The sequence below is a fragment of the Prinia subflava genome, chromosome 4 (genome assembly GCF_021018805.1).
Source record: "Prinia subflava isolate CZ2003 ecotype Zambia chromosome 4, Cam_Psub_1.2, whole genome shotgun sequence".
Lineage (NCBI taxonomy): Eukaryota > Metazoa > Chordata > Aves > Passeriformes > Cisticolidae > Prinia > Prinia subflava.
Genome location: NC_086250.1, coordinates 58,414,238 through 58,439,995, shown reverse-complemented (window position 1 = coordinate 58,439,995; position 25,758 = coordinate 58,414,238). Strand labels below are relative to the sequence as shown.

Here is a 25,758-nt window from a genome sequence, read left to right as displayed (position 1 = left end):
CTTGAAAGTCAACAGCAGCCAGCTCTGTAGGACTTCAGTGCACAGGTCTGAAACTGCAGCCCTTCACAGCAGAGGAGGGCACTTGCAGTTCTTGAGACAAATGAAGCCCCATTTGCAAGCCAGATTTATTCATGGAACAATCCATGCAACAGCCAGTTGTTTCCAGCACAAAATTCTGAACCACACTAAAAACCTAGGCACAAGGTAACATATATTTGATATAATGAAGCATTAATAACACAGTTAACTTTGTACTGACTCCATTGTGTAACTCAGCAAAACCTCCACTGCTAAAATGAACCAGAAGTTCCACATGGCTGTGCCAGACTGAGACAAAGATTCAATAGTGTCACTTCAGGATTCAGGTCACCTGTCAAAAGGATGACGGATGGCTTGGGCTGTCCAGGCTGAATCTATGTTTCCCTTTGATAAATAACAACAATGAACAAATAAAAATAACTGAAACACAGTTTTAACATCCATTTAATGCTAATGATGGACTGTATGGTTCATGGATTTATCACTTTTTTGACTGTCACAAGTGAAATATCTAATTTTCATACTCTAGCAGCAACAAGCATAATTTAAATTTACCTAGCTACAACCAAGCAAAGTTCCAGTCATGACTTTGCAGGTTTCATTTCACTTTAGTTAGCAGACATAAATCATATTACATTTATTTTTTTTGTGTATTCCATCAATGCTGATGATACTCAAGGCCCAGAATCTCTAAGATGAATCCTACTTAAGGGACACAAATGGAGAAGCTGATGCTTCCTACAGTATATCTATCTACAAAAGGCATCGAAATGACAGCTTTCACCTGTGGATGGTGATCTAGCAAGATCTGTGAAGCATTTCATTTTTGTCAATTCTTAGAAGGCAACTGCTAAAGTAAATTCCAAAGCAGAAAGTTTTTTTCCCCAATTCTTAAGAAATAACTTACACATGAAATACATACTAAAGAACAAACGTTGCACTGCAGATTAGGTCTTGTACTATATGCCCTTTTTCTGGCTTAATTATGGCAGGATGTTCCCTGAACAATCGTTGACATGTTAAATTATATGATAAATTGCACTGAGATGCAGCAAAAGATCCTGTAACTCAGCACTGTTTTCTCAGGAGCCATACTTCAAAGAACAACATAAAACCAGACTTCTTTTCTGGGCAGAAGTGATGTATCCTTGGACCAGAATTGCTGGGAAATCTACTGATACAAATAAACCCCCTCAGTCTTGTACCATCTCAAAGCCACAAATGAAGTGGGTACAATGATTGGAGAACTTTAAAACAAAGGCAGCTTAAATTCCCCCGCTCGCCCCCTCCATCACCACTAACTGGGTTGATAATTGGAAATACTTATAAAAAGATAAAGTAGAAAAAAATAAACAGATGCCCGCTGATCTTCAGTTAATGTCTTCATCCATTTACAAGGCGAGTTTTGCACTTCCAAGGAGTGCTCCGAGGAATTGCTCGGTACGGCTCAATCAAAAAGGGTTAAAGTCTGAAAGCGTCACGCTCGGAGAGCCGCGAAGCAATGCCCGGGCTCCAGGAATGCCCTGGCCGGGAGCACCCGCGGGAGCGCCCCTGAGGGGCCGGGCCGCGCCGGCCCCGCCCGCCCCCCGCGTCCCCTCGCTGCGATTGGCCCGGCCGGAGCCACCCGGCAGCAATCTCACTTGTGATTGGCTCAAACTTCCGGGCCGCTTCGGGGGGCGAATAGGGCGCGGGGTTGTTTTCCCGTCCCAAGATGGCGGCGCTCAGTGGTGCTTCCGTGGAAGGGAATGCGGGGAGTGAAGCCTGAGGGAGCGGGCTGGAGCCGGGGCCGCCAGCGCGGACGGGGATGAGGTGACGCCGCCATGGCGAGCGACGGGGGCAGGAAGCAGTTCTGGAAGCGGAGCGGCGCGAAGGTGCCGGGCAGGTGAGAGGAGCTGCGGAACGCTGTGTGGCGGGCCCTGCACGGTGCCGGGCCGGGGCGGGCGGCTCTGCCCGTCCGGCCCCGCTGTGACCCCCGCACCGCGGTCCTGCCCCCGCGGCCGCCCAGCCCGGCGGGGCCCGCGGCTCCTGTGGGTCTCCGCTGCAGGGGCCGTGTCCGGTCGGTCACTGCTCGCACCCGGGTCTGTTGTCAGCTCAGTGCTCGGAGCCCTCCAGTGCTGGGCACCTCCAGTTGTGTGGTGGAGATCGCTGGTGGTCAGATAGCGCTGGTTATAACTTGTACCAGAACGGAGTTAAATAATTATCCGAATGTGCGTTCTCAGCCTGGCATCAGGGTTAGAAAAGTTAACGTGATCTTGGGAATGTATTCGCCGGGAAATTTTGAGTGGGAGAATGTATTTGTAGCTCTCAGCAGTGCCAGGTTAGGATGTTTTGAAACTTGATACAAGTTATGATATATTTGAAATACTTTGCAGGAAACTGCATTTTATAGGCATAGAGACATGTTTTAGTTTCTGCTACACATTTCAAAACATCGTCAGTTTCTCAGCTTTCTTCCTCAAGTGTGAACAGCAAGAGCAGTCGTTGTATTAGTGCAAAGAGCTGCAAGCACATTCTCCCGAAAGATTTTCGGGAATCGGGGAAAGGGAATCCCCAAAGTCACATAAACCTTTTGGCCGTTACATCAAGCTGCGAATTCATGTTCAGAATATTATTTAACAATAACATTCTCTGGTCTCAACCCTAAATTGTTCTCACAGTAGAGTTTTCTATTTTTTTCTTGTAAGAATGATGTGTACTTGTGGTTCTCAAAGAACAGTTACTCTGTGTTTTATACCCTTTATGTTAATTCAGCAACGTAGTCCTGCTCATCATTTACATAAGCATTTACCATAAGCACTAACTGGGAGTGGTTTTGTTTCTTTAGTTACAAACTAACTTTTCCAGTCGAACTGTTGATGTTCTTCTAATGTTTTCTTTGTAACTTTGCTGAATCTCTTGAGGGTAAAACACTTCCTCTCTCGCACGGGGTCTGTATATGGTTGCAGTTAATTTGTAGGCAACTGCAGGCTTGGGGAAAAACAAGGACACTGTGGAGAATGTGCTTTTGATTTTGATTTTTTTTTTTTTTTTCATGGCATGGAGGCGATTGTTGTTGCTTTCTATTTGAGTGGATTTCCACTGCAGTTATTCACAGAGTGGTGTAAGGAAAAGGCATATTCTGTGTGTGTGGAAATGGACAGTGACTCCTGACCCTCATGTGAGCTTAGAGCAGGAAATGTGCCTGTGGAGAGGATGGTGTACAGTTCTGTGGAAGGGCTGGTGGAGAATTTCTTTCCATGGAACCACAAAAAACATTAAGAGTTTTGATAAACCACCATTTTCAGTCATCACTAGGGCTAATTTCACTGGTACTAATGCTGCACTTGTGAGAGTCTAAGCCTCTTAAAAACCTGTTTTGACTGCAGTCTTTTTGGCTTGGTTCTATCTCGGGTTTACTAAGGTTGGACTTAGTTATCCTTATGGCCTGGAGATTGTTTTTCGTATGTCAGGAGGGCATGTTTGTTCTTGGTGACTTTTGTTACAGGTTTGGGTAGATGTTAATGTTGCATATGATTTATTTCTGTTACAATTAGAGAGTTCTGTAGCAATAATTTCTATTATGAGGCTGCATGTAAGTCTTGATGTGTCTTCTGTGGCATTTTTTTGCTTACAAGATAGTTTTATACCCAATAACTGGGAGGTAATGAACTTGTAGTTTGTAGAGAGTTTTGGTTTTCACACAATAATGTTATTTTGTAATGTTAGAGGCTAGTGAATAAGTCTGTCTTTGGAAGCTCGTTTCAAAGCATTCTTTTGATACTTCTATGGCTTTTATTTTCTAACCTGTCACCTTCTGCATTTTCTGTACCTTTGTCATCCTTGTACTTTACTAATGGTTAAGAATTGTCTGGTTGGATTTTGGGTGACAAGGGTACATAGAAGATTAAATCTTTATAGATATTTCTTTGAAAATTTTTAATTTTTTGCAAGAGACAAAGAAATGATAAATCTGAGAAGAGAATTTTTGTAGATTCTTACTGCAGAATCTAACTTATTTCTTATTTTAATTCCTGGTTAGAAAAATAAAATAGCCTAAAATAGCCTTAGCTTAGGTCTCACAAAGAGTTCCCATTTAGTAACTCTATGATTTTTATTAAATTACTTCTTAGTATGCACATCGGTTGCAGCTTCATTATTTTTAGTTTTTGAAACAAAGAACTGTTGGAACATTTCAGTTCTGTTGATTATTGACTATTAAATACACAGAAACTCTTCAAATATTTATTATTTTTGTAATTCTCTTTCTTTTCCTTTAGTATTCAACATGTGTATGGAGCTCAGCATCCACCTTTTGATCCATTATTGCATGGAACGTAAGTTAATATAATATTTAAGTATTCCAAGTATTTTGCATTTCCTTTGTCTTCTCTTTTTTTTTCTCCTGTTGGCTACAAAGTTTATTGTTAACCTTCCTTTTTCAATTTTTGTCATAGTCCTGACTTCTCTGTTCTGACTTCTCCTTTGTGACTGCCTGATGGTTACCATATTTGCAGGAACAAATCAGCTCTTTCAGATAACTAACATAGATTGCCAACTGTTATTATTTATTTTTAATGCCTTGTACGTGGGAAACTGTGGTAAAATAAAAAAAATAGTGTTACACAGACAAGTATTTGGTTGGAAGGACGTCATGCTTCTGCTAGATTTTTTGAAGGGCTGGTTTCAGAGAGTACAAGAAGTAAACATTGTAGTTAATTTTCAGATGATACAGTTGGATGCAGTTGAAATATGTGATCCTAAGGGCGGAACTAAAAGAAATGAGATTAATTGATTCAAAATACAGAGGTATAGAGACCCAGTAACAAAAACTGGAAGTTGATTACTTGAAGTGACAGAACTAGAGAAAGACCTTGCTGTTTTAGACAGTGATGACAAGTCAGGTGAAAGTGTAAGTGTTGCAGCACCTCTTAGGGAAGACACTCCCTGTAAGACGTAACAGAAACATTATAACTGATACTGTATGAGCACTGGGTAAGAACATTTTCGGATTTGCAGTTCTGCCTGCCTTGTCTTAACAGAAGGAAGAAAAACTAGCCCAGGTGGAGAGACAGGGAGGTCAGAAATGCACTCAAGAACCATCTTGATGCAATTCTGTGCAAGATGAGGCTGCTTGAGCAGGGAGTTTGGGCCACAGGACCATCTGTGATCCCTTCCCATCTTACCCATTCTGTGAAAGCACAGTTAAATCAGTGGCAGTAACTTTATATTTTGGGGAACAGACTAAGAAACCCTCTCAGCTTTATACCTTATCCAGCTCACTTCTGAAGGGTGAGCTCTGCATTGCTGTAAGTGAGAATAAGTGCCAGGCTGGAGAGGATACTTGGTTCATATCTCATACTGTGTGATGACAGAGGGGCAAAAGGTTGGGCACTGGTCAGGGTCCGCTTAGAGCAGTAACTAGAAGAAATATCTGAGAAGAGCAAAGTTCTGAAGGCAATCCATGCTGGCATGCCTGGATGGGGAGGAATGATAGATTTAATGAGTCTTAAGGTGAGACTTGGTTTGTTTATGACAGTGATTGTGTTGCATGATTGCTTATGATGACTAGGAGTAGACCATGACTTGATTGCAGCTTCTGTGCTGTTATGCAGCAATTGCATTGAAAGGGCTGAAATCTACAGAAATGAGTGAAGCAAGAGCAGTGCAGTGTGCCCTGGCTATTTCATAAGCTACTCTAGTAGCTTATGAAATCCTTTCATGTGACTTTAGGGTTGATCTTTTTTTGGTTTGGGTTTGTTTTCGTTTTTCTTTTGTTTTGTTTTCTTAAGAAAAGGGAAGGAAAGATTTGTTTAGCTTCTATTCAAAGCAACAAAGTGTCAATTTTTACAGCCCTTGTTCTCAGATTTCTTCATTTGTATATTACCATGAATGGATGTAGTGGCAACATAAGTGGAGAGAGAGAAATATTTGTTACCTGTGTAGTGTCAACTATGAATTTTTGGGGTTTGGTCCTATCCTGAGAGTTTTGCTTCCTTACTAGTTTTCTAAATATTGTTTATTTGTTTTTGATCAGCTTGATAAAACCAGGTTCAAAGCCACCTACAACTCCAGTGAAATTGAAGAAAGTTAGCACCTTCCAAGAATTTGAAAGTAACACAAGTGATGCTTGGGATCTTGGAGATGATGATGATGAACTCTTAGCAATAGCTGCTGAAAACTTAAATACAGAAGTGGTCATGGAAACAGCTCACAAAGTAATCCAGAATCACAGCAAGCTACAAGAACAGCACAAATTTCAGGAGGAACATCTACAAGAAGAAAAACAAGAGGAATTTGCACAGCTGACTTCAGTTGCATGTGGTGATAATAGGCTTGTTAAATCAGTCAGTGAAGGTCATACATCATTAGGTATGTTGAAAAGGGAAAAAGATGTTGGAAGTTAAAGGATGAGAGCTACAATATTTGCCCCTGTAAGACAGTAAACCCTTCCCAACCCTTTATTAATATTGCAGGAAAATACTATTTATCATCAGTGGTTTATTTGAGAGGAGGGCTACATATCTCACTGAGTTATAGTGCATGTGTGTGAGGGAAGAATAATTAAACTTTTTTGTTTTCGGCTTTAAAACATCTCCAATTTTGGATGGAAGTTCCCCTATAAAATACATTTTGTTGGTTAAATGAATCAGGATATATACAATAAATAGTAATACTACTATTGTGAAAAATTATAATTAAAATAAAAATATAGTTAAAATATATTGAAAAGCTGGAGAAAAATCATGCAGGTGGACTGGGAGATTCACTCTCATGTGATCTGTTCAGTGGTTTTGTATAAGCTTTAAATTGCAATAATTTGAAGATTTCTCAGGTTTTTTTTTAAGAACTTTAAGGAGAATGAGAACAGCTTTTAGTAACACAGATTTTAGAAATCCATGAGCCTTGCTATTAATATGATCTCTAATTGATGTATTTTAATTGTGGAATACTGCTCCAAAGAGAGATGCTCATTCTGCTAAATCCAAGTAATTTGAAGTCCAAACTTCTGCTATACTTGAGTTTGCATTTTTCAAAACCAGAATTCTATTTTAAATTTACAAATTAAATTCAACAGAATAGCAGCCTTCTCATTAGCTGAGGCTAATTGCTATACTTCTTTTTCCCCTCAGATAATGCTAGTGAAACTTCTTCCATGCAGAGATCACAGTCGCTTCCACAAACCTCCATACCTCCCTTGACAAGTGGAATGGCAGACTATACCACCTCAGTCACTCCTGCACTAACTGAGAGAGAAGCGTCTCGATTAGACAAATTCAAGCAGCTCCTTGCTGGCCCAAATACAGATCTAGGTGAGTGTTTCTCATAGGACCTGTGAATTACATCTAAATTATTCTTAAACTGTAGAATTTTCCTGTTTGATGTACTGTCCTGCCATATGGTTTGATTAGGATCTAATCCTTTCAACATTGAAAACTGATCTTACAAAAGAAAGAATAAAATTCAAAGTTTGTGGTACTCCTGCTTTTAGCAAGTGATTTGTGTGAGTCCTACTAATATGTAGGGTGTTTGATGGCTTCTTGTTCTTTTTCACATTATTTCTTCCTACTAGACTAATCTCTGTAGGAAAAAACCCAAAGTATAATTAGCTGTGTTTATTGTTAATGCCTGATAATGGAACAGCTTGGTATTAGAAGCATGATTTTCACGCTTGGAAATAAATAGGAGTGAAAAATGATGAGGCATGTGAGTATTACTGCTTGTCTACTCAGAGAGCCTTCTTCATGTTCATAGTAGTGCTGTGTCTCATCTGTGAATGCTGACAACAAGTCAATGGGAAAACAAATGTATTGTCAGATAACTTGACTGTTCCCTTTGTATACTGGATTTTAGCTGCTGAATAGTCAATGCAAGTGCTGAGAGGGTATCACAGTATCAAATGGCTTTGTGTCCTGAGTGAAAACCTGAAGCAGAATTAGTACACTGCGTTTGGAGAACTTGGTGATTAGGAGCTGAGGGCAAAATAATGAATAAAGAAAATGTCTTTGAGGTGGACCATTCTGGAAGATATCTCCAGGAAACTTACAGACAGAAGTAGAAATTGTTTGCAGTTCTTGAATTGATGCTCTCCTGCCTGGTCACTGTCATGGGGCTGCTTCATTATAATGCTGTCCAAGTTGTGGCTTTTTTTTTCTATGCTGCATCTTATTGTGAGATTGATGCTAGGAAAGTACAGTTATGGAAACTGTAATAACTGCATGACATTGAGTATTTCAGTGAGTTATAGGACATTCTTATGAAATGCAACTGTGAATAAAGGGAGGTGTTAAACCATATTTTACATAAACTTGAAAATGGTAATCAAATATTGCTTTTTAGCCCTTTGATCTAACAGATGTTATGACCTTTGTGATTGTGACTGACATGAAAACTCATAGCTTAAGAATGTTGTGATGATGGAAATCTTTGTTACATAAGGTTGCAAAATCAAAGGAAAGACAGAGTTCAGTTTAAACCTATTCATTTAACTTTTGCTCTCTAATTAGTTGGGAATACTTTACCAATAAATCAGATTTATGGATTAAAGTGAAATAATTCTGGAAGAAAATTTCCACTCTTATTAGGAGTGCAGTCACCCTGCCCATGATGAACTTAGTCAATGCTATTTAAACAAACTAGAGGGGTTTTTTTGCTGTTGAACTTTATGAATCTCACACTGAAATATATGTAGGAAAGTGAAATTCGAGTACGCTTTCTTGATATTAAAGTGTGAAAAATATCTAGTAAGCTCTCAATATTATTTCTTGTCCAAATCACTAAATAATGCATTTTCTACATTTGTTTATAGGAAGCTTGTTCTTTCTCTTGCTATGCAAACTCATAAGTATAGTTTGAAGTTGTGTGAATAGAATTTTATACCAAATTTTGATTTTTTTGGTGCAAATATTTTGACTTTTTTAATCCAGATGTGTCCAAAAGTGCATATATCTATATCTATCTATCTACAGGTAATAGATGAATTTTTTTTAGTAAAAAAAAATAAGCTTGTTATTGATGACATGCAATCTCTTGATGATCATGAAGCTTTTAGAAGTAGATCACATATGATAGTAGTGCTTGGATTGCACTGTTGGTATGTGTTAGGGAAAGTGTGTGTACACACATATACATATGCAAACGAGTGTATGCTTATTGCTGTTGCACAATTCATCAGAAGCTGGTGTGTGCATGTCTATATGCATGTTTAATGTGTATGTTTTTGGAAGATGTTTGGTTTAGCTCTGTGCTACAGTTGAGATTATGTTTACAAAGTATCCTTGATTTATAATGGCATCAGTAGCCTGAGAGAGTGTTGTAGGTTGTGTGTGGTACGTTTTTAAAAATGGTTTTATGTGGTTGTTTTTTTTTTTTTCCCTATTTTTCTTCAGAACGATGCTGGAAATGTACTAAGGTAGAAACTAGGCAGTAGGCTCCAAGCTAAAATTTGTGGTGAGTAATATAGGGACAGGTGGTTATTCTGTTGCAGATGGCATATTCTGTGCGTGGTGATGTGGTTTGTGTGGGTCTGTTTTGTGTTAGGGCCACAAATAGTTGGGCTTTGTTTGTCACAATGAACTAAATTAGTAAGACATGGAGACATTTTTGTAAATGTTTTTCTTCATTTCTGCAAGTATTAGGCTTGGTTTTGCTTGGAAGTAGAAGTAACAGAAGTATTTCTATTGTGTTTCTTTCTTTGGTATAGTTTTGCATATTGTTGAAATAGATGATGTAACAAGTCCTTTCAATGCAAAACAAAAGTAAGTTAATCTGTGGAACTGTAGCTGTGTCACGCACATTCTCTCACCATAAAGGGAGAAATCAACATTGACTATGAATACAAAGTAATATAAATGACCTTGAAATCCTTTCAGTCACACTTGAATAATCATTATCCTATAAAGTTAGCGTAAAATGCAATTTTAGTCTTGTATCCCAACTAGAGGTGTGAAAGAGTGTGTTCTTTCACAAGAAAACTCTCAAAAAGATGGATTATGTGTATAAATTTGGAAGTGAAGATTATTTTAGCCGTTAGAAACCACTAATAGATTTTGAAGCTGGGTTTGGTCCACAGGCTGGATACTTTGAACGTGTGGGAATAGGCAGTTACTGCAAGAGATGTGGGCTGGTAGAAGGAGCCTGTAGTGAGCAGCAGTTTGGTTGGACAGGGACGTGAGGACTGACCCCTGTCATGATGAGGTGTGTGGGTGCAGGGTCAGGGAGCAGAGTGGGACTGTTGATAGCACAGCTGAGTTTGAGACACAGCTGCAGAGTAGACTGCAGGGTCCATTTGTCAGCGTAGCTTCCCACTCCTGGTACTGCATGCCAGGTTATTCAGCAGGAATAATTCACAGTGATTTTGTGCAATCAACCTGTGTTTATGCTTGACTTGCAGTCAGTTTGCTGTAGACTTACCTAATTTCAGGTCTTGTCTTTCCTTGTAATGGACCTTGTGTTACTGAGTGGAGATGGACTTGCAGAATCTTTTGCAAACAGTTGCTTGCTTTAAGAGGAGGGAGCAGAACTTTAACAAAACAGTGTGGGGGGAGTATTTCTGAGAAGAAATTTTTCTTTCCTTCACAGACCACTTCATACATATTAGAGGAACAGTACTGCTATGTCTATCAGGTTTCCAATTAAAGTTTAATTCTTTCTTATTAAACTTGTGGTTTTTAGTCATCTTGTAAAATGTTTTAGGGAGTTGTTTACTGTGCAAACACAGTGTAAGCAATGTTGATAAAATCTGACAAAACAACCAACAAGTTACTGCATACTTGCAACTTCAGCACAGCAGATATATGATGGGTTTTTAATATCAATTTAAAAATTAGCTGATTAAAGCACTTCCTTAGCTCCTTCTTTATCTTCAAATCAACTATTTTTCTGCTTTTTTACACATGTATGGCTAATGAGCATGTAATTGGATGTGAGAAACATATTTATTTAAGTAAAACAACAACCAATGGTAAGCTTGGTGTGCCATGTTCTCTTGATTTAGTAAAGCTTCATAACATTGTAATGCTACTGTTATGCAACATAACACATGTATTATCTCAAACCAACCAATTTCTTAAGTTGTAAAATTGTTTTGCATGTTAGGGTCACTTTTTTTCTACTTAGTCATGACAAATCTCAAGCTGAATAAAATAATATATTAAAGTTTTAGCATGCTACCTCGATTAAAATAATAGAAGGCCCTGTAAAAGCACCCATGAAAATTGTAAAGTACTCCCATCTTAAATTTGCTCCAGCTGCTGTACACATTCAAGAGCACTTCTCATTGTTCTTTTTAAAACCTTATCTAGTTCTCTCTCCTGCCGAGGCCGTCTTTACGGGTTATAGGTCTTAAAAGTCTAAGAACATTTTAGGGTCTAAACAGAGTGGTTTATTATAGGAAAGCATAAGTCTGAAGGCACGTGAGTCCTAAATGAGCGGTCTTACAATGTCACAATCAGTTATAAACATAAAATCTTAGCAAGCAAATTCTAGTAAAGCACAGAATTTAACATCACAGCCTCTAGGTAAAACAGCCTTCAATTCCTGACCCCAAGCAGGGTTTCCAGCCGTGGGGTCGCAATAACAGAAAGGGATCACGAGATCACAAATCCCGGACCAGGGGTTCTGGCCACGGGGATCGCAGGGACAGGAAAGGTCCTGAGATTCAGAACCCACAGAATCCCCGGCCGCAGGATCGCGAAGGCAGTGAGGGATCCTGAACCAGACAGAGTTCCCAGCCGTGGGGCTGCGGTGGCAATGGGGGATCCCGAACCCAGCAGAGTTCCCATCTGCGGGATCACAGTGACAGGAGAGGGGTCCCAAGGTCCCGAACTCACACAGAGTTCCCGGCCGCAGGGATTGCAGGGACAGGAAGGGGGTCCCAGGGTCGCAGAGGCAAAAAGGGGTCCCGGGGTCCTGAACCCTTGCAGAGTCCCCAGCAGCCCCAAACAGAGTTCCAGGCAAACGCCGCAGGGGGAAAGGGAAGGGACGGGACCCCAGGGCCCAGACCCCAGGCAACAAAGACTGTAATAGATGGTACCTTTAAAATCCCATTCGACTCCCTGGCAGGGCTCCTTCCTCAGGCTGCAGAAGGTGGAGGCTGGATTGATAGATCGGGTTGATCAATCGATACCTTCACTTCCAACCCAGAGGCTTTTATCCATAAGTTACAAATGCATATTCGTATCTTTATCTAAACACTACCCAATCTAGGTGCAATTTTCTAAGTTCGTGAAACTACGAAAAACTACGAAAAGCAGCATCAAAAACCTACGCATATAGCATATCTATCAGTGCAAAAACTCTATCTTACTAGCATAAAAGTTCTATCTTATTGTGCGTAAAATTCATACCAAAAATTATAACCAGTACTCTACTCTGTTTTTGTTGTGTCTAAACTCTATCACTAGGCCTGAAGCTCTGTACTTCTACACTAACAACTAGGCACTTAGGGCATGTGAAGCTTAAAACGGAGGCTTAGATTTCTACTTTATGCATATATGGCTTTATATATTCTAATTTTTCTAAAGGTTTTAATTCAATTCCTTCACATTTCACTCTCTGCGGAGGATCCATGGAAACATGGACTCCAACACTCTCCTTCTGACCAAATCTCAAAAAAGAAAACCTTTTCAGAGGGTACTACAAGCTGCTGAGTTGGGTGCTGTTTCTTACCTAGTCCTTTGCAATGGAAGTAGTGGAAGATGTTGTGAAGTCTTAGAGCACACATAAAGAATAGCTGAACTTTTGATTAATCTGATGATGGTAAAAACTAATTGTGTAATTTTACAGGACTTAAAAATGCTGTAATCTCAAATTACCTCATAAAAATAGCTGGTTGCCTCTGTGTATTAAAATAAAAGAATTCAAGAGTGGTTCTCTAGAAATTAAATTCAGAAAGAAAACATGTTAGATGTCTTGTTTTCCCCTCACAGTGGTCTTCTGTATTGTTGCAGCGACTTGAAAAGTAGGATTTTTCTATTCATGGTCACATCCATTCTAGATTTATATTAAACCTGATCTAACATTGTAATTACCTTTTCTTTCACTTACGGCTCGTAAATCTAGTATTCTGTAACAGCAGTCTGTTATGTCCTGTAAAATTTCTTGCCAAACTGGTGCTATTGAAAAGTTTCAACAACTACAAAATGCATTAATTGAAATGAACTTGATTAATTTTGTTCCTAGCTTCATTAATTTATCTGCACTAAGCTACACAGTGATCTATCTCTGTGCTCCTAGTACATCCATGTCATTTAGAATTTTAGTGCCCCCTGCAGCTGTGACTTGTAGTTGATCATGTGAGCACTTATTCTTCTTTCAGTTTGTTGATATATAATATAAAGTTAACATGTGTCCTACTGGTGCTTTGTGTGATGTGCCATTAGTCATATCTGTCTTTTCAAATTATTATCACCAAAAGGTGTCTTCTCTGTTTCTTGTTCTGTTCTGGTTAGCTTTTTATCTACAGAATGTGCTTTCTTATTTAGCTAATAAAAAAAATAATAAAAACAGGACAGTAGTCTACCAGTAGAATTTGTAAAGTTTTTTAATAATTCAGAGTCTCCTGAAAGAAATGAATGCTAAATATTCATTATTTATTCCTTTTTTAGTTACTTTTTGCAAGATTAGTACTTTATCTTCCTGTTTTCTGTGGATCGATCTCATAACTTGTATTTTCATTTAAGAGTAAATATTTATTCTGATTACTGCTCTAGTGGAATATTTCAGTGTAAAGGAATTAACGATTTTTCATAGTAACTAGGTGATAATAGATTCTTGAAACAATTTTGAGCAGATTTTGCGTAGTTTGTTTCTTCAGTTTATATTTCTCTTCTTTTGTTAAGATCCTAGATTGACATAGTAGTTCCAGACCTGTGCTGATTCTAGGGACTGCTCCAGCCTGAGTGCAGGACCTTACACTCGCTCTTGTTGAGCGTCAAGGGTTTGCCTGGGCCCGCCTCTTAAGGCCGTCCAAGTCTCCCTGGATGGGATGTGCTCCTTCCAGCAGATCCACTGTGTCACAGCTTGGTGTCATCTGCCAGCTTTTTTTGAGAGTGCACATGATCCCTCTGTCAGAGGCTAAACGGTGTTGGCCTCAGTGTGGACCTTGGTGGGACACCACTGGTTTCCACTTGGAGTTGAGCTGTGGACTGTAACTCTTTGGACAAGGAACTGACTGAATGTCCGTATCTCACAGCCCATCCCTCAAACAAATCTCTCCAGTTTTAGTGGCAAGGATGTTGTGGGGGGCTGTATCAAAGGCCTTACAGAAGACCTGTAGTTTAATTGTAGATTAATATTGTTGTCTTTAACAAGATTTGTTAATTCTGACTTTGGCAAAGACTCCTTACTGTTATGTGTTCCAAACACCACCTATCATTGAATTAAATTTTTATTGAGGAGAGAAAAAAGACTAAGACTGAACAGCTGCAGCTCCTATTAAAAAACAAGATAATCTTTCCCTTTTCTCAGTTCTGAAAAAGGGGACAGTAACCTAAAGCTTTCTCCTTTTTTGGTCAAGAATTTTGGTATTCCAGTATGACTCAAATTAATACATGGATAAGAGGCACTGTGAACTACACAGATGATCCTAGTTCTGAGGTTGTGGACTTCTTGGCTGTATATTGATGACCTATGTGATTTTTGTTAGTATCAAAATAGCTTAGAGACTAGGCTGTTCCTTTTTGTGTGGACAACCCCTGAGAACCTTCCAGGTTAAAACTATTGATCTGCTCAAAATGAAGTAAGCTCTTGAAACTCCCATGTTATACTTATGGCTGCATTGATGAAGAGTGGTGTTCTGTACTGTGTCTTTTTCTAAGTGGATTTGGATGTAGAGCATTACAGTGGGACCCCTGAGTCCCTGAGTTCAGTTGATGTGAAGGCATTACTGTTAAAAAAAACCAAAAAGGAGTTAGCATTCTACTCCAAATTGCAAGATGGATTAATTAAAAGGTGGTTTTTTTTTTTTTTTTTGTCTGTTAAAGTTTTAGCAGAATTTTTAGGAGATCGTTGCACTGATTTGTGATCAGGTGTTCAAAATCAGTCTGAGTGTCTTAGCCATGTGAACAATACAGTGAAAAGGGATATTTTAGTCTGGATGAACTGGAAGAAAGAGAGGTACTATATGATGAAATGTTCTTGTAGCTTTGTGTTTGTATGGTTGTTTGTTTGGTGTGCTGTGTCCCTTCCTTACCTGGTAGCATCATGAAAGCTGAACTTGCACTTTGTGAAATCTGTATTATCCAGTAAAATAGATGGGTGGGAGGTTCAGTGTTCCCTCTTGAAGTTGCAGACTAGGGGAGCAGCTTTGCCTCCTCCCATGACATCTTGGAGACTTTGTTGCAGGGGAGAGACTTACCACGAATGTCACCAGTTCACTATTGAGAACTCTGAACATGCTCTCTGTCCTGAAGCTTTTGAACATCAAGATTAGCAATGTACGTGTTGTAATGAGTGGCACATACAGCTTGTAAGTCAGTTTATGAAGGCTCAGGGAAGTATAATTAATCCTTTAGGTTTTCTTGCCAGCATCTCTTTCACTGTTAATAAAGTAGGAACATAAGTCATTGTTACTTCATTAGCAGCATGCCCAGAACTGGAAGATGTACATAAAACTTGTCTGGGAAGATAAACACAGTGGAACAAGTTTCACTGTGTATGTCTGTGCTATTCTGCCTCCCTGATGCAGATTATTGGTTAGGTGTGCTCTCACGTGTGTTTTAGCCACACTGGACAACTACTCTGGATGTAATGTATGTTTGCAGTTGACTGAGAAAAACTCACCTGGATTAGAGGGTAAGGGCTAGCCTTATACAAGAATTTGATATAATAGAACCTAATGTAAAGCTAAGCTAAACTAATACTTCCAATGCAACCACTGGAGTAAAGACTCAAAATCAAATCACTAAGAGCAGCTTTTTTTTTTTTTAACATTCAGAATAGAGTTTAAAAGCTTTTCCCTTAGTTGTACCTGAAAGTTAGAAACTGCTTCAATGGCATCAATATAAAAATAAAAACAGTTGATGATGCACAGAAATGGAATGTTTTGGGAGAACTATGAAAAACATCTGCTGCTGCCACAGTTGTTCTCTATTACTTATCATTTTCATCACTGGCTTCACATGTTGCAGGTCTTAGCAGCTTCAATAATCTTTTTGCCTTAGTTTTCTGAATCACTTGCCTTCTTGTACCTTGTACCACCAACCTCATCTGCTTCTGACTTGTTGTGTGAAGTAGCAGGGAAGATGTACTTTCCTACTCTTTTCTAGCGAAGGCTCTGAAAAGGATCTTACCCTGTATTTACAAAGGTGGATTGGAGTTTATTTTCTGTTTCTGCAGCATTCAGAATAACTCTTTGTTCCATTGAGATTAAGGGCAGTGTTTGATTAAAAAAAAAACCAAAAAAACCCCAACAACTAATGAAGTGCCTAACAGAGCTATTATTCATTTTGAAAACCAGTTGCTGTGGTTGCCATAGTAATAACAAGCCCTCTATTACAGCTATTTTCTATATGTACTGCCTGTATTATAACATGCTGTTGGGGGAGCTGCAGTTCTGTGCATCTATGCTTTTGAAAGAATTTTCCAGCTTTGTATAGTTAAAATATCCAAGGAATTCAGGTTTTAGGAACATAGAACATGTAAATCTAGTTTATCATATCTGTCATGGAGTTGCTCATGCAGGCCATCACTTTATGTAGCCATTTACAGTAATTTCAATGAAATTACAGCTGTATCAAAAATGAATAATATATACAGAGAAATTTTGAATTCCTTTAATATTTCACCTTTCTTATGTATTTGTAATGGATAGAATGATTATCTTCTAGTTCCAAGAAAAATACTTATAGATTTAGTTGCTTGCCCTCATGTCTTTTAGGTGTAGTGGGTAATAACTCCAGTAATAACTCCAGTAATTGCTTGTACAGTTGAAGGCTGGTAAACTAGTGGCATGTTTTCTTTGTAAAATTCTCCATGAAATATTTATGGAATATGAGAAGTCTTTAAATCTAAGTGCAGTAAAACGATACTCCTAAGATTTCTGTTAGAACAATTGCTTTGAACTTCTTCCTCAGAGAGCGGAAATGTGTCTGTAAATGTAAATCAGATAAACCAATTTGTTTCCAAAATTTAATTAATCATATTAATTTGAAGCATTTTCATACCACATTATACCTTCATAATAAGATATCCTAGAAGCAACAATGTTTCTGTGTAAAGTAACTGCTGTCTTCTAAGTAAAAGTGATAGTTGGCTAGTGCCAGCAAATTGAAATACTTTTCATTGAAAATGTGTGGGGATTTATAAATTCTTTCATACTCACTGGTCACAGAATTATTCAAATAACAAGGCAGCTGAAAAACAGAGTAACAATTGGGGTTTAAACTGTTTCTTTGGAAAGTATCCTTTCAATTTGTGACAGAGTTCACAGACAAGGTTTTACAGATACTGTTTTTGTATCTGCCTAATTTCAGCAGGGTGATCATGTCTGTAATTAGAATGTTTACAAATGCTCATTTTCAAAATAATTGTTCTGGAAGTTTAGGAAAACGTTAATTGTATTGAAGTAAAAATATTTTTTGCAGTACTATCTTGACTGAAAATGTGTCTGATTTGTAGGTGCTATTAAAACTCTTGTACAAAGTCTGTGCTTGGGAACATGCTCAGCAACTCAAAACTAGGATGTCTAATTCCTTGGGCAATGTACAACAGGAAGGAGTTGCTCTAATGACAATTCATTGAAGTTATGCTTTGACTAGGAAGAATGTAATGTTTCAGTCAATGACAAATATTTTAATAATTAATTAAAATATTAAGAATAGTTTGGATTGGAAGGGACCTTAAAGCCCATCTAGTTCAAAACCCCTGCAATTGGCAGGGGTTCAACTACATCAGGTTGGTCCAAGACCCTCAGCCAGAATGTTTCCAGATGTGGGACATTCACAACTTCTCTGGGCAACCTGTTCCAGTGTTTCATCATCTTCACTATAAAAAATTTCTTCCTTATATCTAATCTGCAACTACTCTCATTCAGATTAAAGCCATTATTACCCCTTGTCATATCAAAACACACTGACAAAAAATCTGTCCCCATCTTTTTTATAAGCTCCCTTGAAGTATTGAAAGGCCATAACAGTCTGCCCAGAGCCTTCTCTTTTCCAGGCTGAACAACCCCAACTCTCTCAACCTGTCTCATAGGAAAGATGGTCCATCTGGTGCCTGATGCCACAAGCCAAACAATATTAAGACAATATAAAGCAGCTTTGTTTAATGAAGGTCCTTTATGGTGCAAATATGGCAAGATGCACACATAATACAGGACCATGACAATTTTATTAGTTTAACAAATTAGCATATTTAATAGATATCATCCAATTAGAGAAACAGTTAATTAAGCAATCCTCCCTTTTGGTTCTGCCTCCCACTGAAGCTGCCCCTAGTGTCTAACCCCACATTTATTTTGTCTACAATATATAGAGAAAATAAAGATGTCCTTGGTTCACACTATAGATGCAAGACTAAATAAGAGTCCTTATTTAAGGAAGGCTAGCTTATTGTTCTAAAATTTAAGTAATGGGGTAGGAAAAGCACTATAATTAGTTAAGGAGCTATATAACTCTATAATAGTAGTCTACAGAGCTACAAATATATGGAAAAATGTGTAAAACCCAAAAATCTGTTTGGCATTACAGCCCTCGATCATCTTCATGGCCCTCTGGACTCACTCCAAGAGTGTATCTTTCTTTTACTGAGGACTCTAGATCTGGATACAGTACTCCATGCCCACCTGGAGGTCTCATCGAAGTGTAGTAGAGGGAGAGAATTACCTCCCTTGACCTGCTGGCCATGATGCTTTTGATGCAGCCCAGGACACGTTTGGCTTTTTCACCTGTCCAGCCTCTCATCCACCAGTACCTGCCAGTCCTTCTCCCGTATTTATTGTCCTAATCCCTCCATCCCCTGACTTCTATTGATACTGGTGGGTGTTCCCAGCTCAGGTGCAGGACCTTTCACTTGTTCTTATTAAACCTGATGAGATTGCCATGATCCCACTTCTCCAGCTTGTCCAAGTCCCTCTGGATGGCATCCCAACTCTCAGATGGGTCAGCCACACCACTCAGCTCAGTGTCATCTGCAGATTTGCTGAGGGTACACTTGATCCCACAGGATATGTCACCAACACAGAATAACACTGGGCTCTGTATGAGCTCCTGAGGGACACCGCTCATCACTGATCTGTCTCAACATTGAGCCAATGACCATTACTCTCCAGATGTGCTCATTCAACCAATTCTACATTCACCAAAGAGTCTATCCATCAAATCCACCTCTCTCTCCAATAGAGAAGGATTTAGTGGGGGACCATTTCAACGGCTTTACAGAAGTCTAAGTAGATGACACCTGTAAAGCTTTTCCGTGTCCACTGATTAGTCACTCTATTGTAGAAAGCCAAAATGCTGCTCAGACAGGACTTGCTCTGGTCAGCTATGCTGGCTCTCTCAAATCCCATCACTGTCCTGCGTGTGCCTTCACAGAGCTTCTAGGAAGGTCTTCTGTTCCATGATCTTCCCAGGCACAAAAGTGAGGCTGACCGGTCAGTAGTCTCCAGAGTCCTCTTTTTTTAAATTTAAGTCTCTAGTGTCTCAAGGTAACCTGAGAACTGGAATGCAAGTATTTCAATTACGTGTTGTTATTTGATTTTTAGGAACTCACCTGTTGAGTAATTTTTAAGAATAAAGCCCATCTTAAAGACTGTAATAGAGACACTTGCTGTAAAATTTACTTATATATGTCTAATAAAATGCACGTGTAGTGAATGTATTTTAGCAGCAGTATTAGAATTTAGCTGCACTGACAGTTTTTTATGTATGTCTAAAATGATACTCTTGTGTATATGCTTCAATTTTTTTTTCTCATTATCAGAAGCATTTTTATTTTATGTTATAGTAGTGTTAGACTAAGTCTTCCAGGAGCAACTTTTGTCCTGCTGTTGTAATTGTTGCTGGAAAGGGCAGGGTCCTTTGTTTTCTTTCCTCTTGTTTTGGTGATGAACCATCAGAGGAAAGCATAATGTGAATTGATGCTTTAGCAATAGTGTCGTGCAAGGGTCAGACTGTGTGCTTTTGGGGTTTGCTACTACACCTGACAAGAATTCTTGCATAGCCCCTTCGAGTTTTATTGTGTGCTCTTTGTCCCTGGCAAAATAGTAGTTGAGCTCACTCTAGTGAAAAGTTAGGGCCAGAATTTTATATGATTTTTTTGGATTAGTCTGAGATCCTGGAATTTTGGAAGACACTGATATAGGACAGCAGTCAGTGTAAAGAAATAGAATTATCACATACCCAGGGCTAATGGTTTATGATGGATTTGACTTAACTCTCAGATGTGCAATCATCTAACAGTTCTCGGTTTTGAAAGCAATTACTGTACCACTTATGAAAGCCAAACCAGAAACAAAAGCCTTGAGAAAGTTCAGAGGGATGTCATGACAACAGAGCAGAGGAGGTTATTAAATACAATAGAAGGTTATTAAATGCAATCCAAAAGGTAAAGTTCTGTGTCAAATAAGGAGAGCAGAGCAGAATATGAATCCTGTCAAGCAAAATGAATGGAAACATTTCTGAAAGAGAGTTTGAGAAACAACTTAGAAACATATAAAAACTAGCTTTAAATGGTTTTTCTCAGATATATTGGGCAAAGGGAACATTGCCAAAGATTTTGTAGTCCCAGCAGACAATCTAGGTGTAAAAAGAGCTCCCAAAGAGGATAAGGCAGTGGCCAAGCAACGTAAATAATTATTTGTGTTCAGCATGGAATAATGCTGGGATGTATTCACTTCCGAATCCTACATGATGGATAAATAGAGAATCTGTTTCAAGTAAGTGTTATATTGTAAAAAAAAGATCATTTGTCCTTGGTTTTTACCTCCATGTCCTGTATAAAGATTTCCTTCCAGAAAGAGCAGTCCTTTTGAACCCACTCCTAATAGTATTATTGTTTGAAATTACATGATATCCCAAGCTATCCCTCATTAAAGGAAATTTGTTCATTGCAGAATAGCATCAGGAGGGGAGGGAGGAAAAATAAGTTGTGTTCCAATTTACTTGTGTAATTCTTATCTTTGGCCTTAAATGAGTTACTTAAAAGTAAGTGGAGTTTTTTGTACTGGGTGATTTGGGATGACCTGTCACTCATTTAATCACATGCTTCACATTTCTGATTGTGACAGTAGATCTGCATATTTTCCTTTTTTATAGTATTTTTTCTTTACATGGGCAGTTGTTAGAGGTTGGTACCCATGTTTGGGCATGGATTCCTATTGAGTCGAGTTAAAGGTGGAGCAAGAAAATGGAAAGGTAAAAGATTAGGTTGGGTTTGGTGGGTGTAGAATTGAGAATGGACAATTGTGTTACTAGAAAATAATAAAAGTAGTTGCTGAGTTACAATTTATTTTCCATTTTCTTCATATTAATTACATAGTTTGTAAATGGTATGGCTGTGTGTAAAGGTAGCCAAACCTTAAAACTTGAGCAAAGTCATTGTGTAAGGAAGTAATAAACGAATGCACAAAATCATTTTCTGTTCAGCCTGGACACAAATAGATTTGACCCAGTAAAGCATATTTGATCATAAACACCGCACAAGGCGGAGTAGAGCAGGAAGATGCACAGTTGGAGATTTTGCTTTTGAAAGTCTTGGGGCTTTCATTGGTATTGAAACAACTGAAGCTAACTGTCATACTTTGGGGTGGAAGGAAAATACATATATAATTTGTAGATTGTTTAGTTAAGGCAGATATCTCTTTCTTTAAATTGTTTTTGTTCATAAACTATACAAAATACTGTTTTTCTACTCTTGTTCATATTGTGTTTACTGTGCCTTTACATCTCCTGAGCAGTTCCTACATTTCTGGCTTTTAGAAGAATATAACCAGTGATACTGTTACTTTTGCTGTAGGTGCTTGGTATCATGGGGATTTACTTGGCATCAAATCATGGGTGGAATTGAGCTTGTTGCAGAAGTGGTAGGGGCTGCAAGCCAATGCTGAAGCTGCTTGGAGGCTTAGCAATCTCCCTGGAGTGTGGAGAATTACTGTAGGTGATGTGAGAAATTGCTGTATGTAACAAACCACAGTGTGAGAAGCTGACACAGGTTGTAGATAGCACCCTATGGTGTGCCTGGATTTCACGAGTAGCAAAGGGGGAATTGTGTGAGCGGTGCCCAAACAGTGCCATTGCATGGAGAGAAGCACTGGGATCACTCAGGGAAGTGCAGTGTTACAAGACCAACAGTGCCTGATAATCATGTCAGAAATACCAAATTTGGGTATGGCAGTAGCAATGCTGGGACCATGAAGGAAAGAAATAATTGGAGTGGTTTTTAAATGGGGACAGAGAAAAGGAAGTAGAAGTGTGCTGGAAAAAGATAAAAAATGGGAAACAAGGTTAAGTGATGTAACCAGGAGTGGTCTGGGGTTCATGTTGGGCAGCTTATGAGTGATGATCACAGCTGGAGTATGACAGGAAATTAAACTTGTTTCAGTTGCTTATTGCATCTTTTTCCCATTGAATCTTCGTGTTTGCTGTGACAGCATACTCATAATGAAGTGTATTTGTTGTGCCAGCCTGTGACTTTATGAATATATCTCTTTATCTGTGTTTATAGTCTGTACAAGTTCTGCTTTCATTGTTTCTTTGAGACTTTGGTTCACACTGCACTCTAGTAGTGTCATATTTTTCTAATGTTACTGATCCTTTGGTCATTTTTTATTCTTCCAATGCCTCTCAACTCCTTGAGATGAAGGATAAAGGATAAATTTACTGTGAAGTGTGAAATTTCTTGGGGTTATGTGTATAAGCATGCTTTTGTTCTTCCTCCATCCATGCATATTTAGTGTGCAGAAGTACTGTGAACTTCTTAATATTTTTTGAAAGCATATACTGCTGCTCCTTATTTTGTGTAGACTTTAATAATATTACAGCTGCTTGACTTGCTTTGATACACTGTTCCTTTCACGTGTATCTCAAAAATACTTGGAAGAATAATAGATTTATGTGCTAAGTTGCCAACTGAGACAATATGAGGCATGTATACCAAAAAGCAATGCTCAGGAATACTCCAGAGAGTTACCGGATCACACTCAGTACCTATTACCATAGGTATCCCTATGGTTAGTGTTTTATTAATGCATTAGGATTGCCCTGTATGTCCGTATTCATTGGGTTTTTTAAGAAGACCATTGTTGTAAAGACCTTTGTGCTAATTTGAACGTCTGTGTATGTAAATTGGTAGTAGTTTCCTTGCTTCTCATGAAACCATTGTGTTTTAATAGATGAATTGCGAAAATTGAGTTGGTCTGGCATTCCCAAAAGGGTTCGTCCAATTGCATGGAAGCTTCTTTCAGTAAGTTGTATTTTATTTTATTTTTCCTCTGCATTTAGTACTAATAGCTTTTTCAAGCATTGCAAATGATTTTGCATGAACTGTAATCCATCAGTGATGGTTGGAAACTTGTCTTGTGCTGAATTGTAATGGAAGTTATGCTCTTTAACTCAATTTCAGGATTAATCTATCAAATTGAAAGGAGGGGGATGAGAAGTAGTAGTAAATCATGCCAGCTGTGTATCTTTATTTTTCAGTCTGGCTTTTTTATGAAAGAAGAGCTTATGATAACAGTGGCTTCTTTCAACCTGTTTTGGTGGGATGGTGGAGAGTTCAAAGACAAGTACATTCTTAAGAGTTTTCTTAAAAATAGGCACATAGTAGGGGAAGCAAAAACTAACAGGGTCCTAAGAAAGGCTTCATTCTGACTTCACATTAAAGTAACTGCAAGAAAGGATTAGTGAGGAAAAGCAGTGATAGGATCTATAGGGTTTTTTGCCTGATTCTTCTGTAGCGCTTTAAGATGAACAACTCTGAACCACTGTGTCATTTAAGTTGAGGCATTGGCTCTCCTGATGTCAGACCTGTGAGCAGTTCAGAGAATCAACCTCATTAAAAAGCTAATCACCTTTTTTGTGGTGGGAGTTTTTGGCTGACTGAGCACTCTGATATTTTCCCTGTGGCCAGAGGATTTTGCAGTGGCTGTAGCTTGAGAGTAGGTTGGCTGAAGTACCATGGAGGTGTTTCAGTTGGGCATCAGAGAGAGGCTTGTGGCAATATGTAATTCACTGGGTTTGGTGTCACAGAACAGGATTCTTTTCCTCTTGGTGTTTGCACTATATTTAAAAAGGTTCTTCTGCAAAAATACAGTTTTTTCTTCATAGAGGTAGTTTTCATGTCAATCTTTTCAGCTGTAGTGCGTGTGATGACAAATAGTTAAACATTTTAGCTGTTGTTTGTCTGCCTGTGGTTGGGAGGTTTATGAGGATGTTTGTATTAAAAAGAAGCAGAAATCTCGTGATGTCTACTCTCCAGAGGCTGTGAAAGACACTTTCTCAGCAAATCTTTGTGCATTTAAGAACTGTTTAAAATTCTGAATTATACACACACCAGTTTAGCACTATCGAATTTTTCAGAGAGTAGACTTAAATAGCTTTGCTTTTTATAGAATAATTCTGTAGGGAATGCAAAGTATTTACTTCAGATTGACACTGATTTCCAGTGACTGAAAGAGTCTCTCTTGCTAAACAAAATTTGCAGCTTAGCTCCTTCTAATGCTAAATGCAGATGCAGCTTAATGGTGGATATTCAAATATCCTGCTGTAATTGAAATTAAACATGGAGCTTACAATTTATTCTAGTTCTGTTTCCAAAGTTATATGTGATTTTGGTAGTAAAAAAGGCATATTTTTCTCTTGAAGTTTAGGATGTCTGTTTTAAAATACTAAAAGTAAGAATAACTGTGGCTAACTCAAAGTTGACTTTGAAACATAGTAAGCTAAAGGATAAGCATTTTTTAAGTTCTGAATTAGAAGATTGACACTGAGGTTTAGAGAGCTGGAATTAGGCAAATTATAAAAATATAAAATGAGCAGGCTCCTCTTGCTTTCTAATAAGAGCATAGGCTTTCCAGAAGCTTTAACTTATTTCTGTAAGTTGATTTTAATTTAGTATTCCTGGTCTAGAAAAATGCCTAAGTGTAGAGTTCTCTTGTTCTGTTGCTGTAACGCCAGTTTGGGATCTATTTAAGTTCAATTTTCATCTTGCCATACCTCTGCAAAAACCTACTTTCAGATTACTTTTTTTATACTTTAGCAAATAAGTGGATTTTTTTCTAAGCAAGAGATCTACAAAACTCTGGTTTGTTTGTTTGTTTGTTTTTTCTACCTCCAAGTGGCAGTATTTTAAAAATTCTTAGCTTTTCTTAAGTAAGTCCTGCTGTGATTTCTTATCTATTATGCGGTCCTCATTTAGTATGCTTTGGAAACCCAAAGATGAGTCGTTTAGTAATCATTACTTTTCTATATTGTAAGGCAACTTTTTCTCTCATCTTCTTTCCCAAGTGGGAAAGAAAAGTGCTTTCAATTTTTGTGGTCGTAAGCTCCACCATGCTTTTTTCTGATGGCAACCTAATAGTGACCTACTGTTAATGTCTCAGGTAAGGGAGAATAATAGCGGTAATCCTTGGAAGTGTTTAAAGCCAGGCTGGATGGAACTCTGAGCAACCTGGTGTAGTGGAAGGGAGATTGGAACTAGATGATTTTTAAGGTCCTTTCCAACACAAACCATTTTATGATTCTATACAGTGTACCAGGAGGTCCTGAGGAAATAAGTGTTCCTAAAAATTAAGTGATACTTTGA

The 25,758-nt window shown here is 38.5% G+C and overlaps 1 protein-coding gene across 1 annotated transcript in view; it reads left to right on the top strand.

Moving 5' to 3' along the window:
* Positions 1-1,693: 1,693 nt before the first annotated feature.
* Positions 1,694-25,758, top strand: part of TBC1D22A (TBC1 domain family member 22A) — a 150,484-nt gene continuing 126,419 nt past the window's right edge. The window contains exons 1-5 of the mRNA XM_063396828.1: positions 1,694-1,921; positions 4,296-4,352; positions 6,053-6,387; positions 7,149-7,328; positions 23,348-23,418. Of these exons, the coding sequence (XP_063252898.1) occupies positions 1,860-1,921; positions 4,296-4,352; positions 6,053-6,387; positions 7,149-7,328; positions 23,348-23,418 (705 nt within the window). The 5' untranslated portion in view covers positions 1,694-1,859. The remainder of the gene's footprint in view (positions 1,922-4,295; positions 4,353-6,052; positions 6,388-7,148; positions 7,329-23,347; positions 23,419-25,758) is intronic.